Source organism: Bos mutus, chromosome 22 (genome assembly GCF_027580195.1).
Source record: "Bos mutus isolate GX-2022 chromosome 22, NWIPB_WYAK_1.1, whole genome shotgun sequence".
Taxonomy (NCBI): Eukaryota; Metazoa; Chordata; class Mammalia; order Artiodactyla; family Bovidae; genus Bos; species Bos mutus.
The window spans coordinates 11,727,004-11,747,290 of record NC_091638.1 but is presented as its reverse complement, the minus strand read 5'-3'; the positions used below and the strand labels follow the sequence as shown (position 1 = coordinate 11,747,290).

At 42.7% G+C, this 20,287-nt stretch overlaps 1 protein-coding gene across 1 annotated transcript in view; it reads right to left on the bottom strand.

Moving 5' to 3' along the window:
- DLEC1 (DLEC1 cilia and flagella associated protein) overlaps window positions 1-20,287 on the bottom strand; it is a 98,816-nt gene that overhangs the window by 54,961 nt on the left and 23,568 nt on the right. Inside the window, exons 5-7 of the mRNA XM_070358927.1 lie at window positions 18,547-18,740; window positions 18,117-18,337; window positions 16,340-16,418 (exon numbers count right to left, since the gene is read on the bottom strand). Of these exons, the coding sequence (XP_070215028.1) occupies window positions 16,340-16,418; window positions 18,117-18,337; window positions 18,547-18,740 (494 nt within the window). The remainder of the gene's footprint in view (window positions 1-16,339; window positions 16,419-18,116; window positions 18,338-18,546; window positions 18,741-20,287) is intronic.

The window sequence follows — 20,287 nt, the reverse complement described above, 5'->3', positions numbered from 1 at the left end:
TGTCTAATTTGCTATTAAGCCTTTCTCTTGAGTAATTTCAGTTCTAGAATGTTCTTTTTTTTTTTTCTTTAGATTACTCAGGCTATCTAACTGCAATATTACCATAACTGGAAGTCACCCCAGAACACAGTTCAGTTCAGTTGCTCAGTCATGTCCAACTTTTTGAGACTTCATTGACTTCAGCACGCCAGGCTTCCCTGTCCATCATAAACCCCAGAGCTTGCTCAAACTCATGTCCATAAAGTCGGTGATGCCATCCAAACGTCTCATCCTCTGTCGTCCCCTTCTCCTCCTGCCCTCAATCTTTCCCAGCATCAGAGTCTTTTCCAATGAGTCAGTTCTTCACATCTTCACATCCAATACTTTACATCCAAAGTATTGGAGTTTTGGCTTCTGCATCAGTCCTTCCAATGAATATTCAGGACTGATTTCCTTTAAAATGGACTGATTCGACCTCCTTGCTTTCCAAGGGACTCTCAAGAGTCTTCTCCAACACCACAGTTCAAAAGCATCAATTCTTCTGTGCTCAGCTTTCTTTATGGTCTCGCTCTCACATCCAAACATGACTACTGGAAAAACCATAGCTTTGACTAGACGGAACTTTGATGGCAACGTAATGTCTCTGCTTTTTAATATGCTGTCTAGGTTGGTCTTCGGAGAAGGCGATGGCACCCCACTCCAGTACTCTTGCCTGGAAAATCCCATGGATGGAGGAGCTTGGTGGGCTGCAGTCCGTGGGGTCGCTAAGAGTCAGATACGACTGAGCGACTTCACTTTCACTTTTCACTTTCATGCATTGGAGAAGGAAATGGCAACCCACTCCAGTGTTCTTGCCTGGAGAATCCCAGGGACGGGGAGCCTGGTGGGTTGCCATCTCTGGGGTTGCACAGAGTTGGACACAACTGAAGCGACTTAGCAGCAGTAGCAGCAGGTTGGTCTTAACTTTTCTTCCAAGGAGCAAGTGTCTTTTAATTTCATGGCTGCAGTCACCATCTGCAGTGATTTTAGAGCCCAAGAAAATAAAGTCTGTCACTGTTTCCATTGTTTCCCCATCTATTTGCCATGAGGTGATGGGACCAGAGGCCACAATCTTATTAGTTTTTTGAATGTTGAGTTTTAAGCCAACTTTTTCACTCTCTTCTTTCACTTTCATCAAGAGGCTTTTTAGTTCTTCACTTTCTGCCATTAGGGTGGTATCATCTGCATATCTGAGGTTATTGATATTTCTCCTGGCAATCTTCATTCCAGCTTGTGCTCCATTCAGCCCAGCGTTTCTCATGATGTACTCTGCATATAAGTTAAATAAGTAGGGTGACAATATACAGCCTTGATGTACTCCTTTCCCAATTTGGAACCAATCTGTTGTTCCATGTCCAGTTCTAGCTGTTGCTTTTTGACCTGCATACAGATTTCTCAGGAGGCAGGTCAGGTGGTCTAGTATTCCCATCTCTTTAAGAATTTTCCACAGTTTGTTGTGATCCACACAGTCAAAGGCTTTGGCATAGCCAATAAAGCAGATGTTTTTCTGGAACTCTCTTGCTTTTTCTATGATCCAACGAATGTGGGCAATTTGATCTCTGGTTCCTCTGGCTTTTCTCGATTCAGCTTGAACATCTGAAAGTTAACGGTTCATGTCCTGTTGAAGCCTGGCTTGGAGAATTTTGAGCATTACTTTGCTAGTGTGTGAGATGAGTGCAATTGTGTGGTAGTCTTAACATTCTTTGGCATTGCCTTTCTTTGGGATTGGAATGAAAACTGACCTTTTCCAGTCCTGTGGCCACTGCTGAGTTTTCAAATTTGCTGGCATACTGAGTGCAGCACTTTAACAGCATCACCCCAGAACACATATAGTTGTTAATGCTTTATTTTGGGACATTAGACTTATAAGAGTTGCAAAAACAATCCAGGGAGCTCCCATACACTCTTCACCCAGCTTCCTCTTACATGGCCATCTTAGATAACAGAACAATGACCAAGACTATTCAGAAATTAAGCTTGGTACAATATATTAATGAAACCACACAATTTATGTGGATTTCTCCAGTCTGTCCACCAAGATCCTTTCTCTGTTCCTGGATCTAACCCAGGAACTCGAGTTGCATCAGACTGTCATATCTTGTTAGTCATCTCCAACCTGTGACAGTTTCTCAACATTTCCTTGTTATCCATAACCTTCCATGACCTTCAACCTTTTAAAGAGCACAGGTCAGTTATTTTGTAGAATGTTTTTCTAGAATGTCCTTCAGTTTGAGTTCTCTGATGATTACTCCTGACCGGACTGAGATTATGCTTTACTTACAGGAATATCACAGAGCTGATGCGTCCTTCCCGGTCCATCGTATCAAGGTTATATGCTATTGGTGCGTTCCATTAGCGGTGATATTAACCATAACCACTTGCTTAGAGTGGTGTCTTCCAGGGTTCTCTACTGTACAGTTATTATTTTTCCTTTGTAACTACTAAATATTTGGGCAGAGACTATGGAATTATCTGTTTCTGCTCACACTTCTACCTAGTAATTTTAGCATTTATTAGTATGTCTTGCCTACAGATTTTATAGTGTGATAATTACTGGTAATTTTTAAATTATCATTCTTTCTACATTAATTATAATCCGTTCAGAACAAAAAGTTGCCCCTTTTCTTCCATTTTTTTATTCCGATATTTACTTATATCAGTATGGATTCATGGATATTTATTTAATTCTTCGAGTTATAATCTAATACCATTATTATGTGTTTAGTTGCTTGAGTTGTTTCTCTTTGGGCCAGTGGGAGCTCTGTGCCCTTTACATGCCCTCTCCCCTACTTTTTCTCTCCCTCTAAGATTTCCTTACTTTCTGGCACCAAAAGATGCTCTGCATTCATCTCCTATTTCCTCTACCTCAACCCTGGAATCGGTTTCCCAAGGAGCCCGGTGTTCTTTTGTTTTGGGAGAACAGTACTTAGAAACCAAGATCTGGATACAGCAGGCATGCTAAATGTTACTAGGGTGTCATTATTTCTATCCCTCAATGGATACAGCAAGGAAATATATCATGTGTACTAACCAACACATTCACATACATCTCTATTTACTCTTGTATTTATCCAATTATGTGTGTGTTACCCTCCCCACACATACACACCCATATTTTTAAATCACAAATTCATATTTATACTTCCAAATACAATTTAGCAGCATAGAGTTCATTCTAGCATTCCTCCTTTCCTTATTTGTAACTTCTTTTTGCCACAGTGACAAACCTAATTCTCATTCACGTTTATATTTTAATTTAAAAGGTTTCATTAGGTCCAGGATCAAGACAGCAGAGTAGAAGGATGTGAAGCTCACCTCCTTTCAGGTACATCAAAATACATCTACATGTGCAAGGATTCTCACAGAATATCTACGGAACACTGGCAGAAGACCTCAGACCTCTGAAAGGGCAAGAAAATCTCCATGGAACTGGGTAGGACAAAAGAAAAAGCAAGAAAAAAAAAGAGAGAGAGAGAGAAAGGAATCGGAATGGAACCTGTGGCCATGGGAGGGAGCTGTGAAAGAGGAAAGCTTCCTGCCTGCTGGGAAGTCCGCCCGCTGGCGGGGAGATCAGTCTGGACAGAGGGGGCGCTTTAGGGCCTTGGATGAGAACACAACTTGCTTGCAGCAGCTAGAATGGAGAGAGACCTGCACAGACAGTCAGTGCCTCTGCCCACACTCCCCAGTCTCAGATGCACGTCTGCTTGGGACGGGTTGGGGCTGGGTGAGGAAGCTTGGGTTTCAGAGATCAGACCCAGAGAGGGGGCTAGGGGTGGGCTCTGTGGAAACAGGCTGAAGAGGCTGGCATCCGATGCAACTGCACCTCAGAGAAGGAAGCCTGGGCAGCATCAGAAGCCGGGCACCACTGTGAGGGGAGGGGCGGAACCCATCGCTGCAGCCTTTTCCCCTGCAGGAGTTCTCAGGCAGCAGAACAGGAGTGCGGTCCTGAGCCTCCCCCTCCCCGCTGCTGCCCCTGGGCTTCAGGAGTGGTCTTGAGCTGCCCACTCCATTGGTCCCAGACTCTGGGAGCAGCCACTAACTGCCGCCACAGCCCTTGCAAACTCCAGGAGTGTTTGTGAGTCCACTCCCACTGTGTGTTCTGGGGGCACATGTGGGGAGCCACTGCCTCTGAGAGCTCCAGGCCCAGGCACCAGCTGCGGCATCATGATGGCCAACACAGGCTGAGAAGAGGTGACAGGCATCCATACTGAAAACAGTCCTTGCACCAAAAAAATACTAAACCCACACAAGCCACACAGGACTGCTCCCACAGACAAATGGCCCTCCCAGACCACAGTAAATAACTGCTTTTCATAAACTCAGAGAGCAAGAGAAATATAAGTAAAATGAAGAAGCAGGGGAACCACTCCCAGTTATAAGACCAAGAGAATTCCCCTGAAAGAATAAACAATGAAACAGACCTCTTCAGTCCAACAGACACCAATTTCAAAAATGAAATAATGAAAATACTGAACAAATTAAGACAGGGTATCAACAGAAATGCAGAGTATATTGTGAAGAGGAACTAGAAACTATAAAGAGGAACCAAGAAAAATTACAAAACTCATTTCCGAGACTAAAACTGAACTAACGGCAATGAACAGCAGAACAAATAATGCAGAAGAACGAATAAGTGATCTTGAGGCTAGAATAAGGGAAATCACCCAATCAGGACAGCAGACAGAAAGCCAAATGAAAAAAAATGAAAACAGAAGCTCTATATGATAATCTAAAGCATGCCATCTATTTCTGTTTTATTGACTACGCCAAAGCCTTTGACTGTGTGGATCGCAATAAACTGTGGAAAATTCTGAAAGAGATGGGAATACCAGACCTGCCTCTTGAGAAACCAGTATGCAGGTCAGGAAGCAACAGTTAGAACTGGACATGGAACAACAGACTGGTTCCAAATAGGAAAAGCAGTACGTCAAGGCTGTATATTGTCACCCTACTTATTTAACTTATATGCAGAGTACATCATGAGAAACGCTGGGCTGGAAGAAACACAAGCTGGAATCAAGATTGCCAGGAGACATATCAATAACCTCAGATATGCAGATGACACCACCTTTATGGCAGAAAGTGAAGAACTAAAGAGTCTCTTGATGAAAGTGAAAGTGGAGAGTGAAAAAGTTGGCTTAAAGCTCAACATTCAGAAAACTAAGATCATGGCATCCGGTCCCATCACTTCACGGCAAATAGATGGGGAAACAGAGGCTGACTTTAATTTTTTGGACTCCAAAATCACTGCAGATGGTGACTGCAGCCATGAAATTAAAAGACGCTTGCTCCTTGGAAGAAAAGTTAAGACCAACCTAGACAGCATATTAAAAAGCAGAGACTTTACGTTGCCATCAAATGTCCACCTAGTCAAAGCTATGGTTTTTCCAGTAGTCATGTATGGATGTGAGCGCTGGACCATAAAGAAAGCTGAGTGCAGAAGAATTGATGCTTTTGAACTGTAGAGTTGGAGAAGACTCTTGCAAGTCCCTTGGACTGCAAGGAGATCCAACCAGTCCATCCTAAAGGAAATCAGTACTGGATGATCATTGGAAGGACTGATGTTGAAGCTGAAACTCCAATATTTTGGCCACCTGAGGCAAAGAGCTGACTCATTTGAAAAGACCCTGATGTTGGGAAAGATTGAGGGCAGGAGAAGCAGGGGACGACAGAGATGAGATAGTTAGATGGCATCACTGACTCAATGGATACGAGTTTGGGTAAACTCCCGGAGTTGGTAATGGACAGGGAGGCCTGGCATGATGTGGTTCATGGGGTCACAAAGAGTTGGACATGACTGAGCAATTGAACTGAACTGAACTGAAAGCGTGCCAATCTATGCATAATTGGGATTTCAGAAGAGCAAGAAAGAGAAAAGGGGATCGAAAAAGTATTTGAAGGAACTAGGGCTGAAAACTTCCCAAATCTAAAGAAGGAAACAGATACCCAGGTACAAGAAGCACAGAGTCCCAAACAAGGAAAAAAAAAAAAAAGAGTCCCAAACAAGGTAAACCCAAACAGACCTACACCAAGACATATACTAAAAATGGCAAAAGTAAAAGATAAGGAGGGTTATAAAGGTAGCAAGAGAAAAGCAAAGAGCTAATTACAAGGGAACCCCTGTTAGGCTATCAGCTCATTCCTCTACAGAAAAGCTGCAGGACAGAAGGGAATGGCAAGATATATTCAAAGTCCTGAAAGGGAAAAATCTGCAACCTAGGATACTCTACCCAGCAAGATTATCATTTAGAATAGGAGGGGAGAGAGAATTTCTCAGACAAGCAAAAATTAAAAGAATACAGCAGTACCAAACCTATCCTAAAGGAAATATTGAAAGGTCTTCCCTAAAAAAAAAGAAGAAAGAATCTATAGGAAAGAGAAAGTCACATCTGGAAAGCAAATCACCTAAATAAACCAGTACATGCACGCTAAATCACTTCAGCTGAGTCCAGCTGTTTGTGACCCATGGACTCTAGCCCTCCAGGCTCCTCTGTCCATGGGATCCTCCAGGCAAGGACTGGAGTGGGTTGTCATGCCCTCCTCCAGGGGAACTTCAGACCCAGGGACCAAATCTGTGTCCGTTATGTCTGTCTCCTGCATTGGCAGGTGGGTTCTTTACCACCAGCACCACCTGGAAGCCCAAAACACAGATTTTTTTTAAAAAATAAAAATATTTTGGTGAAAGTGATGAAACCACAATGAACAGCAAGCAAAAGGATGAACATGAAGATGTAAAAGAGGACATCAGAATCATAAAATGTGGGGGGGGCAGTAAGAAAATGTAGATTTTTTTCCCTTTCCTAGGATGTGTTTGAGCTTGCATGACTCCCAGTCTAAGGTAAGGAGATATAGAATGGGCTTAACAGACTTGAAAGACAGGTAATCACAAATCAGAAACATAAAATAGGTTAACAAAAATAAAAAGAAGAGAACATAAGTATAATCCAAAAGAAAATCAAACTACAAGAGAAAAAGAAAGGGACAAAGAAGAAACATAAAATCAACTGGAAAATAAGGTTTAAAATGGCAATATACATATCTATCAGTTATTACCTTAAACGTCAATGGACTAAATGCTCCAGTCAAAAGACATGGAGTGGCAGAGTGGATTTAAAAAAAACAAAAAGACAAGAGCCTACAATATGCTGCCTGTAGGAGACCCACTTTAGAGCAAAGGAAACACATAGATTGAAAGTAAGGGACAGAAAAGGTATTTCAGACAAAACAGACTTTAAAACAAAGCCATAAAGAAAGATACCATATGATGAAAAAAGACAGGAGGAGGATTTTATACTCATCAACATAAATGCACTTAATACAGGAGTACCCAAATACATAAAACAAGCATTAACAAACATAAAACTCCTAGAAAGGCTTATAGGCAAAACATTCTCTGACATAAACCATATCACCGTTTTCTAAGGTAAGTCTTCCAAGGCAACCTAAATAAGACCAAACATAAACGAGTGGGACCTAATCAAACTTGCAAGCTTTTGCACAGCAAAGGAAAACTTAAAAAAATTTTTTTTTAATAGACAACCCACAGAATGGGAGAAAATATTTGCAAACCATAGGACCATTAAGGACTTAATTTCCAAAATATACAAAGAGCTCAAACAACTCAACAATAAAAAAACAAGGAACCCAATCGAAAATGAGTAGAAGACCTAAACAGACATCTCTCCAAGGAAGAAATGCAAATGGTCAATAGGCTCAACATCACTAATTATCAGAAAAATGCAAATCAAAACTACAATGAGGTACCACCTCACAGCAGTCCGAATGGCTATCATTAAAAACTCTACAAATAACAAATGCTGGAGAGGACATGGACAACTCTCTGCCACTGGCAGAAAAGGGAACTCTCCTACGTCGTTGGTGGGCGGGAATGTAAGTTGGTACAGCCACTGTGGAAAACAGTATGGAATGTTCCTCAGAAAACTAAAAACAGAATTACCAGCAACCCAACTCCTGGGCACATAGCCAAATAAAACTCTAATCCAAAAAGATGAATACACCCCTGTGTTCACAGCAGCGCTATTCACAACAGCCAACACAGGGAAGCGACCCAAATGTCCATCGACAACGGAATCAGTAAAGAAGCTGTGGTGCTTATATACAATGAAGTACCACTCAGCAATTAAAAAGGAACAAAATAACGCCATCTGCAGCAGCGTGGATGCAACTAGGGATTATCATACTAAGTGAAGTAAGTCAGAAAGAGAAAGACAAATACCATATGATGTAACTTATACGTGAAATCTAAAATATACCAGAAATGAACCTGTCTATGAAACAGAGTCATGAACATAAATAACAGACTTGTGGTTGCCAAGGGGGTTGGGGGAGGATGGAGTTGGAGATTGGGGTTAGTAGATGTAAGCTATTACATACAGACAACAGGTCCTACTGTAGAGCACAGGGAACGATCCTATGATAAACCTTAATGCTAAAGAGTATTTAAAAAGAAGAATGTGTACATATGTTTAACTGAACCACCTTGCTATACAGCAGACATCAACGCAACACTGTAAGTCAACTAGATTCAATTCTAAAAATCCCCCAAATTACAAAATAAATAAAAGGTTTCATGACTGTCAACAAAAGTTTATGAAAAAATGATACTGTATGTCCTTCCCTGAAATGTGCTAATTATGTATGATTCTCTGTGCAATGAGTGGTTTCTTCCAACCATATGGATTCAAAGATGCTACTCATAATCATCATACTGTACTTTAATTTTAACCTTCTTTTACATATACTTGCCTATATATTTAAACAGTCTGCATATTTAGCAACCTTTTGAAGGAACAGATATCTTTAAAACCACTTGTAAGCTGTCACTCACCACCTTGTCCAAACCCCTGGGGAAGATGGCAGACGAAAGGGAAGAGAAAGATGCAAGCTCAGCCCCTCTCACAAAAACACCCAAATCATAACTAACTGCTCAACAATTATCGGCAGAAAAAGCTAGAACCTACCAAAAAAGGTATTCAAAGACAAGGAAAAGCCGCAATGAGACGGGAGGAGGAATGCAATCATGATAAAATTAAGTCCCATACCTGCTGGGTGGGCGACCCACAAACAAAGCCCTTGGGAGGTACACACACACATATACACACATTATATTTTTATACAGAAAAATGGGGCTCCTTTCATTTATTCTTGATTTACTCTGTACTAGGAGTAAGCAAGGCTAAGTGGTAGACCAGTAGTCAGGTAATTCAGTCAACAGACCTACCATCTGTGAGTACTAATACCAAAATGGTTTAAACAAACCTAGAATTAACCCCTGCCCATGTGGGTTTCAACCTGGTGGAGAAGATAAATAAAAGTGTGCTATGAAAGAATAAAGACAGGAAGGGAAGACGGTCCTACACAGCCGGTGCTCGCTTCATCTCCAGGCTCCACAGCGGGCACCTGCAGGTCCTACAGAAATGTCTTTTGTCTGTCTCCCAGCAGCTCTCCCTTTGCCCATTCCATGCCCAGAGTGAAATAATTTTAGCTCTCTTTCTCTGAGTCTGCCAACCTCACCATCTTTGGAATGTGATGACCAAACACAGAAGTCCCAAACACACAAGTCCAAAAGAGAGTAACTGTTATGTTCAAGTAGACAAATGCTTTCTTTAACATTTAGCCTAAACGACTGACATATCAGTGTGCTTTTGCACACTGGATGAGAGTGGATAAGAGCTCCTAAAGAATCATGGATTTGTAAGTGCTCTTTAAACTGCAAAGTACAATGCATATGTGTGTGAAGGGATTGTCACCATTAAACATAGCTACATTTATACCTAATGAACAGAACTGGTGACTCCCAAGCTTGGTCTTGACCTGATTCTCCAGGATGGAGGAAGGCAAGCATCAAGAGCGAAGCTGGGAAAAGGAACAAGGAAAGTCTCTACACACAGCTCTTGAAGCTCACTGGATATACTGTTAAGTGAAAAAAGCAAGGTGCAGAGGAGAGTAAGGACTGATGCTGAAGCTGAAACTCCAATACTTTGGCCACCTGATGCGAAGAGCTGACTTGTTTGAAAAGACCCTGATTCTGGGAAAGATTGAGGGCAGGAGGAGAAGGGGACGACAGAGGATGAGATGGTTGGATGGCATCACCGACTCGATGGACATGAACTCAAACTCTGGGAGTTGGTGATGGACAGGAAGGCCTGGTGTGCTGCAGTCCACGGGGTCGCAAAGAGTCAGACATGACTGAGTGACTGAACTGAACTGAGGACAGGAAGTAGGAGACAGCGTTCAAACATACCTACATATTTGCCTGTGGTTTCCAAGAGAAACAATGGAAGAACCCAAACTAATAGAAAGAGTTATCTCTAGGAGTAGGGAGAGTGAAAGGAAGGGGGAATAAATGGAAGTTTGAGGGAAGGTTTTTAAAAAAACAGAAAATCACAGATAATAAAAGTAGAATAGTAGAATTCGAAGTCACCATTTTATAACCCTTAATTTTTTTAAAAAATTGATCTAGGTAATAGCCATCTAATGCTACTAAAGCATTAAATGAGAGGTTGGCAAGACCTTTATAAAGGGTAAATTAAGCTCATAACACCTGAAGCCATTCATCACTGATAACGAGGAAACCATGTATCACACTCTTCCTGATGGGATACAGTAAGAAATATACACTCCCACCAAAGAAGTATTCTTGCCAAAAAATGAAAAAAAAAAATCTTGAACATGAATTTAATCAAGCATCTAACATGTTTACAGAAAATATGGAGGATAAAAGAATATGTTGAACATCACCACAATAAAGCAATCAGCAGGAGTCAAACTGAGACAGAAAGCAAAGAAGGACTTGAGGTCAACTCGTCTTACAAAAACACCAGAATCACAACTAACCACGAACAACCATCGACAAAAAAGATCTGAACCTACAAAAAAGATGTTCTACCACCCAAAGACGAAGAGGAAGCCACGACAAGACGGGAGGAGGGGCACTTCCACCATAATAATCAAATCCTATACCCGCTGAGTGGGTGACCACAAACTGGAAAATCATTCCATTGCAACTGAGTGAGAGTTCTGACGCCCGCCCCTCATCAGACTCCCCAGCCTGGGGGTCTGACATCTAGAGGAATAGCTCCCAGAGCACCTGGCTTTGAAGGCCAGCAGGGCTCAGAGCAGAAGCCACACAGGACTGCTGGAGGGCACAAAACGATGTGACGCGTGCACTGGAACTCAGAACAAGGCAACTGCTCCTAGGAGCCTGGGCCAGACCTACCTGTGTGTCTCGGAGGGTCCCCCGGGGAGGTGGGGGTCAGCGGTGGCTCACTATAGGGGCAAGGACAGTGGCGGAGGACACCCCAGGGAACACCCGTTGGTGAGATCTCTCCTGGAAGGTGGCACTTTGGCAGTGAGCCTGACACCACTCAACAGGCTGTAGACCCCAGTGCTGGGACTCCTCAACAACAGCAGGATGGAAACACAGCCCCGCCCACCAGAAGACAGGCTGCCGAAAGACGTCCTGACCCCACGGCTGCCTTAAACACAGCTCCTGACACGGGCCTGCCGTCAGAGGGATGGGACCCAGCTGCGCCCACCGGAGGGCAGGCACCAGTCCCTCCCCCAGGAGGCCTGCCCAAGCCTGTGGACCAACCTCACACGCCAGGGGACAGATACCAGAGGTAAGAAGAGCTGGAACCCTGCAGCTTGAGCAACAGAGATGGGAAACACAGAAAGTTAGACAAAATGAGATGGCAGAGAAACACAGCAACTGCCACAAGCAACTCTAAGCCAAGAAACTGGGCAACCTATAAGAAATGGACAAATTCTTAGAAGTATATAACCTTCCAAGACCGAACCAGGGAGAAATAGAAAATATGGACAGACAAATCATATGTACTGAAATGGAAACTGTGATTTTAAAACTTCCAGCAAACCAAGGTCCAGGACTAGATGACTTCACAGGCAAATTCTATCAAACATTTAGAGAAGAGTCAAATGCCTGTCCTTCCGAAACTCTTTCAAAAAGTTGCAGAGGAACAAACCCGCCTAAACTCATTCTATGAGGCCACCATCACTCTGGTACCAAAACCAGACAAAGATACCACAAAGTCCAGGCCAATATAACTGATGATCATAGATGCAAACATCCTCAACAAAATACTAGCAAACCAAATCCAACAATACATTAAAAGGATCATGCATCATGATCAAGGAGGCTTTATCCCAAGCATGCAGGGATTTTTCAATATCCACAAACCAGGCAGTGTGATATATCACATAAACAAACTGAAGAATAAAAAACATATGCTCATCACAATCGATGCAGAAAAGCTTCTGACAAAACTGATCACCCATTTATGAAAGAGTTTCCATTAAGTGGACACAGAGGGGAAACTACTGAAAGGAAAAAACTGAAAGGATTTCCTCCAAGATCAGGAACGAGATAAGGATACCCACATTCATCACTTTTATTCAACAGAGTTTTAGAAGTCCTAACCCCCTGGCAATCAGAGAAGAAAAAGAAATAAAAGGAATCCAAATTGGAAAAGAAGTAAAACTATCACTGTTTGCAGATGACATGATACTATACATACAAAATCCTAAAGACTCTACCAGAAAACTACTAGAGCTTATCAATGAATACAGTAAGGTTGTAGGATACAAACTTAATACACAGAAATCTCTTGCATTTCTATATATTAACAATGAAAGATGAGAAAGAAAAACTAAGGAAAACAACCCCATTTACCATAGCATCCAAAAGAATAAATACCTAGGAATAAACCTACCTAAGGGAGCAAAAGACCTGTACTTTGAAAACTATAGGATGCTAACGAAAGAAACTGCAGATGACACAGATGGAAAAATACACCATGCATATCCTTGAATTGGAAGAATCAATATGATCAAAATGACTGTATTATTCAAGGCAATCTACAGAGTCAATGCAATTCTTATTAAATTACCAATGGAATTGTTCACAGAATTAGAACAGAAGTTTTTTAAATGTGTATGGAAACACAAAAAGACTGAACAGTTAAAGCAATTCTGACAAAGAAAAACAGAGCTGGAGGAATCAGGCTCCCTGACTTCAGACTAGAATACAAAGCTACAGTAATCAAAATAATATGGTACTGGAACAAAAACTGAAATAATCAATTGAACGGGATACAAAGCCCAGAAATAAGCTCATGCACCTATGGTCAATTACTCTATGACAAAGGAGGCAAGAATACACAACAGAGGGACTTCCCCGGTGGTCCAGTGGTTAAGACTCTATGATCCCAAGGCAGGGGGGCTGGGTTCAACCCCTAGTCAGGAAACTAGAGCCCTCACACCATAACTAAGACCCAGTGCAGTCAAATAAATTTTTTAAAAATAGAATATACAACAGAGAAAAAACAGTCTCTTCAATAAGTGATGCTGGGAAAACTGAACACCTACATGTAAAAGAATGAAATTAGAACAATCTCTAACACCACACACAAAAATAAACTCAAAATGGATTACAGATCTAAATTTGAGGTTAGATACTATAAATCTCTTAGAGGAAAACATAGGCAGAACACTCTTTGACATAAATTGCAGCAATATCTTTTTCAATCCACCTCCTACAGTAATGAAAGTAAAAACAAAAATAAACAAATGGGATCTAATTAAATTTAAAAGCTTTTGCAGAACAAAGGAAACCATAAGAAAAAGACACCCTACAAAATGGGAGAAAATATTTGCTAATGAAACAACGGATAAGAGGTTAATCCCCAAAATATACAAATAGCTCATTCAGCTCAATGTCAAAGAAACAACCAAATGAAAAAAATGGGTGGATGATCTAAATAGACATTTTCCCAAAGAAGACACACAGATGGCCAAAAAGCACATGAAACGATATTCAACATCACTAATTAGGGAAATGCAAAACAAAATTACCAGAAGGTATCACCTCACCAGTCAGAATGGCCTTCATCGAAAACTCTACAAGGACTGCCCTGGTGGTCCAGCAGTTAAGAGTCAGCCTGCCAATGCAGGGGATACAGGTTTGATCCCTGGCCGGGGAAGATCCCACATGCCACGAAGCAACTAAACCCCTACACCGTAAGTGCTAAGCCCGTGTGCTGCACCTACTGAAGCCCACACACCTACAGTCCATGCTCCACAGTGAGAAGCTGTTGCAATGAGAAGCTGTTGCAATGTTGCATACTGCAAATAGAGAACAGTCCACACTTGCCCAAACTAGAGAAACTCCCCCCATAGGAATGAAGACCCAGCACAGCCATAAATAAATAAAAAAAAAACTCTACAAATGGGACGTCCCTGGTGGTCCAATGGTTAAGAATATGCCTGCCAATGCAGGGGACACTGGTTCAATCTCTGGTTCTGGAAGATCCCACATGCCACAGAGAATCTAAGCCTGTGTGCCACAGCTACTGAGCCTGTACTCTAGAGCTGGAGCCCCGAACTATTGAGCCCACAAGCTGCAACTACGGAAGCTTCCATGCCCTAAAGCCCATGCTTCTGAACAAGAGAGAAGCCACCTCAATGGGAAACCCACACATGGCAAAGAAAGAGCAGCTCCCACTGGCCGCAACTAGAGAAAGCCTGCACACAACAAATAAGACCTAAAGCAGCCATAAATAAAGAAAACAGAAAACCTCTATCAACAATAAATGCTTGAGAGAGTGCAGAGAAAACAGAGCCCTCCTACGCCATTGGTGGGAATGTAACCTGGGAACACCGTTATGGAGAATAGTATTGAGGTTCCATAAAACTAAATATAGAACTACCATATGATCTAGCAATCCCCCTGCAGGGCATGTATCTAGAAAAAATGTAATTCAAAAAGATACATGCACCCCAGTGTTTACTGCAGCATTAACTTACAATAGCCAAGATATGAAAGCAATCTAAATGTCCATCATAGATGAATAGATAGAGAAGATATGATACCTATACATTAATAGAATGGAATATGACTCAACCAGAAAAAAAGAATGAAATAATGCCACTTCAGCAACATGGACGGACCTAGAGATTATTATCTTAAGTGAAGTCAGACAAATATGACAAATAGCGTATCATTTATAGGAGGATTTCTAAACGATTATAGAGATGAACTTATTTGCAAAACAGAAACAGACTCAGACTTCAAAAACAAACTTACAGTTATCAAAAGAAAAAGGTGGGGGAGGGATAAATTAGGGATTTGGCCATAACATATACACATTTATATAAAAAAGATAATCAATATGGACCTACTGTATAGCACAGTGGACTCTACTCAATATTCTATAATAACCTAAATAGGAAAAGAATTTGAAAAAGGATACATGTATACGTATAGCTGAATCACTTTGCTATACACCTGAAATGAACACAACATTGGAAAACCACTGTACTCTAATATAAAATAAAAATTACATTAAAAACAAAAAGTACAGCCGGGGCTTCCCTGGTGGCTCAGTGGGAAAGAATCCACCTGCCAACGTGGGAGACACGGGTTCAATCCCTGATTGAGGAAGCTCCCACATGCCATGGAGCAACTAAGCCTGCGCGCCACAGCTATGGGGCCTGTGCTCCACAGCTTGAGAGCCACGACTACCGACTACCGAGCCCGCCCGCTGCAACTACTGAAGCCCTGGCGCCCTAGAGTCTGCTCCACCAGAGACGCCATCACAACGGGAAGCCAGGCACTGCGACGAGAGCGTTGCCTCCACTCTCCAGTTAGACAAGTCTGCGCAGCAACGAAGACCAGCACAGCCAAAAATAAATAAATAAAGCAATGAGCCGAATTTACAGTTTCTTCTACAAACAAACAGCATTTTAAAAAATAAAAGGATGGAGGAATTATTTTTAAAAAATGTGGGAGAAATAAGAGATACTCTAACCAAATGCAATGTTTCAATTCTGATTTAAAGAAACCAATTATAAACTGACTTTTAAAAAAATAAATGGATAAAAATCAGACATGAGTGGATATTAGCTGATATTAAGGAATCACTGTTAATATTGCTGGGTGTGATGATGGTTATTCTTTGAAAGTCCTTACCTGTTAGGAGATACTCACTAAAGTAGTAACTGAAGAATGACACGCTGGCTCAGCTTTCCCTTAGAATACTCCCGTGTACACATGTGCACACAGATACACACACATGACACACCGTGGGGGCAACAGATGAAACCAGATTTGCTGGATGCAGGTGACTACTGAAGCTGGGTGATGGGCTCCCAACGTGACAGTCTCTTCCCTAGTTTTGTGTATGGCCTGTGTGTGTGTGCACACATGTTTTTAAATTTCTAAGCAAAGACTTTTTAAAAATAAGGAAGCAGAGTGGGATATGTAAAGAAACCAGATTCCTACCTCATAAACTGGTCCAATTTCATAATCTGTGAAAAATCCGATGGAGGGCTTAGCTAGAAACACTGGAGTATCAGCACAACTGTGGGAGGGGAAGGAAGGGCGAGAGAGGCTGTTAGTTTCATCCCTGAAAGTGATTCATGGAAAATAAATACATTCAAGCCATTAAAGAGATTGGCAATGCATCATCCTTTGGGTTTTATTGTTGGCAAAGCAGGTCACAAAACAATTTTACAGCAAGACTGAATCTTTGTGAAGATATATATAACTACACATAGCATAGGGAAAACTCTGGAAGCTTAAACACCAATATGTTTTTTTTTTAATTTATTTTATTTTTACAAACCCTTGTGTTGAGGGCTGACTTTCAATAGATCACAGTGAGGAGCTGCTCTGCTACATACAAAATCCCGAACACCAATATGTTAAATGCATGTTTTCTATAGGTGCTATTTTTTTCTCAGCAAATCTTTTCATTTTTGGTTTTTCTCTTTTCTTTTCGGCTGCACCAAGTAGCCTCTGGGATCTTAGTTCCTCAAATAGGGATCAAATACAGGCCCCCTGAATTAGGAGCACAGAGTCTTACTGGACCACCAGTGAAGTCTAAGCAAATATTTTTTTTTTTTTTTTTAATAAAAACATATTATTTCTCTAATGCTGCTGCTGCTAAGTCGCTTCAGTTGTGTCCAACTCTGTGCGACCCCATAGATGGCAGCCCATCAGGCTCCACCATCCCTGGGATTCTCTAGGCAAGAACACTGGAGTTGGTCGCCATTTCCTTCTCCAATGCAGGAAAGTGAAAAGTGAAAGTGAAGTTGCTCAGTCGTGTGCGACTCTTAGCGATCCAATGGACTGCAGCCTAATAGGCTCCTCCGTCCATGGGATTTTCCAGCCAAGAGTACTGGAGTGGGGTGCCATTGCCTTCTAAACATTAATAGTTTTGTTTTGTTTTTTTTTTCAATTTATTTGGCTGTACCAGGTCTTTGTTGTGGCAGGCAGGATCTTTACTTGTGGCATGTGGGATTTAGGTCCCGGACAAGGGATTGAACCTGAGTCCCTGAATTGGGGAGCACAGAGTCTTATTCACCTGACCATTAGGGAAGTCCCACACTAATCATTTTAAGTCCATTAAAATTATGAACCCGTGAAGCAAATCATTCCCTTTGTATGGACACTTATTGAAATACAGCCAAATGGCTGCCCAGGTGGCTCAGTGGGTAAGGAGATGCAGGTTCCATCCTCTGGGACAGGAAGATCCCCTGGAGTAGGAAATGGCAACCCACTCTAGTATACTTGCCTGGAAAATTCCATGGGCAGAGGAACCTGGTGGGCTATAGTCCACGGGGTTCCAAAGAGTGGGACACGACTGAGTGACTGAGTGCACACACTCTTTTAAAGAAAAATCACTATCTGTACTAGTTACTTGTCATTAAGCAGATTTTGAACATTTTTATTATCTAAGACACATGAATGTAATGGCAGGAGCACATGGCTATAGAGATGCCTCCCATTTGACCCAGGCTGTTCAGATATAAGCCAAGGGCTAACACTAACCCCTATTCCTCAAGAAAAGGTCAGAAAAGCACAAAGCCAGGACTCTGGGGATGTCCCAAGGCCACACCTGCAGGCAGCCCCGAAGCCCTGCTCGACTCGGATCCTGAGCCCCAGGCCCCCAAACCTCGGGGACCCTCCAGAAGCCAAAGCAGACCCACGACCTGCTTTCTGTGCTTTCCTCTGCAGGGTCCGAGTCTCTGAGAATACAAGTCAGGAGAAGACGCACCTCTCCTCCAGCTCTCCGTCCTGGAAGGCTCCTACCCGTGCTGGCTTCTTGGGAGGAAAGAGAAGAGACTTGCCCCCCAACGGAGTGTTAGGAGGGAAAAAGCGAGGGTTTCTCAGGAAGCGGTTCCGACTCTCCATCCTGGCAAGCTGAAGCCGCTCCAACTGCCTCTGGGGCACCCGTAAATGGTTCATCCAGTTTTTATTTTTCGGTAAACCTGTTTTCTTTGAAATGCGAGAAAAGGATAGAGTCAATGAGAGGCCGAGGGGGCGTGTGCGTTGACATCTTGCTGATCCCGCGACCCCAGATGGCCAAGGACACCCTCCTGTTTTGCTGTGGCTTCATTATGACGATGTTTGTCACCTGGAACCCCTTCCCCTTCATCATGACCCTGCCCCCCTCCCCCATCACCACAAACTGGCTTCAAACTCACCCTGATGGCTGCTCTGGATCTGAGCTTGGCCTTAAAAGACGAGTCCCACGTGAGGCTGTCCATAGTATAGTCTGTCTCCTCCGCAGACTGAGAGGACATCTTCCTGCATGCGGGCTTCTTGGTCAGCTCCTTCTTTGGGATGGAACGTTTCTCAGAACTAAACGTCGGTTTTGAATATCCAGGGACAGAGACACCTGTGGCACCAGGAAAAACATGAAGTTACCAGACCCAGGGGAAGAGGTGACCCATCCAAGATGACTAAATGAAATTACCGAAGGCACCGCTAGCTTCTTTTTTCTAAATGTTTATATTTCCTACACCAGATGTATTAAATAATTGCCCTTCAGCATCTCAGGTACTCCTGGAACTTACTCTACATCCTTGAGACTCTAGTGCTCATGTTGTATTATCTGTTCACTTGTCAAACATGGCCAGGAACAGGAGAGGACCACTGTCACACATACCACATACGTGAACATGCTTTTTAAAAGGCTCACATGAGAAATCAAAGTCTGTATTAGCTTTGTACACTGTAAAATCATCTCCAAAAGGTTAAATGAGGATATTCAACGTTGCCAGCAGTGAAACTGGTACCATCACATCTCCGAGCACAGTGCCAGGTGAATGCTCAGTAACACCTACTCAGTACTCTGCAGTGACCTATATGGGAACAGAATCTAAAAAAGAGTGGACTATATGTATTGTATACTGACTCACCTTGCTGCTGCTGCTGCTAATTCGCTTCAGTCATGTCCGACTCTCTGCGACCCCATAGACGGCAGCCCACCAGGCTCCCCCGTCCCTGGGATTCTCCAGGCAAGAACACTGGAGTGGATTGCCATTTCCTTCTCCAATGCATGAAAGTGAAAAGTGAAAGTGAAGTCGCTCAGTTATGCCTGACTCTCAGCGACCCCATGGACTGCAGACTACCAGGCTCCTCCATCCATGGGATTTTCCAGGCAAGAGTACTGGAGTGGGGTGCCATTGCCTTCTCTGCTGACTCACCTTACCATATGCCTAAAAATAACCCAACACTGTCAATCAACTATACTCCAATAAAACTGATTTGAAAAAGAAATAGAACTAGATCCCACAGGGGAAAAAAAAATCCTCAGTACACGTCAACTCCATCCTTATTTACCTGCCTAAGATAGTATTTGAAAGTTGGTTGGAATAAGTGGCTGAGTATCTCAGGCACTTGGTTCTGCTTCCACTTTCTGGCCTCACCTGTCAGCATGGCCCAGGCTGTCAGTTAAACTCTCTCTTCATCTACATCCTCAATTCTCTGGACCCCCATCCTCCTATCCCAAATGCTTTCTTCAGCTCCAAACCCCCAGGAGATCATCAGAGTTCCATTGACTGGGGCTGCTGACGAGCTTATCTTTGGAGCCTGGCACCGGCAGGCTGCCATCCAGATGTCTGGTCACAGGATCTACACAGATACACTTCCAAAACTACGTTCCTGCTTAAACCCACAAGACAGCTTCCCACCCACTCATTCTCAAAGGATCTTGCCTCCCACAGCGCAGGAAACTGGCCCAGTATCACAGTCACACACACATAGCCTTCGCTGCTCCCAAGCTTCTCTCCACACTCAAAGTGGCTCCTGGCCTGTAAGGGGTATGCAGAACCCTTAGGTCTGGGTTCTGAACCCATGAGACACTTGCTCCCTTGCTTGTCTATGTCTGCAGATCCGCCCTCTTGTGATTCATTCAACTACATTTTAAAATAATTTCGCATC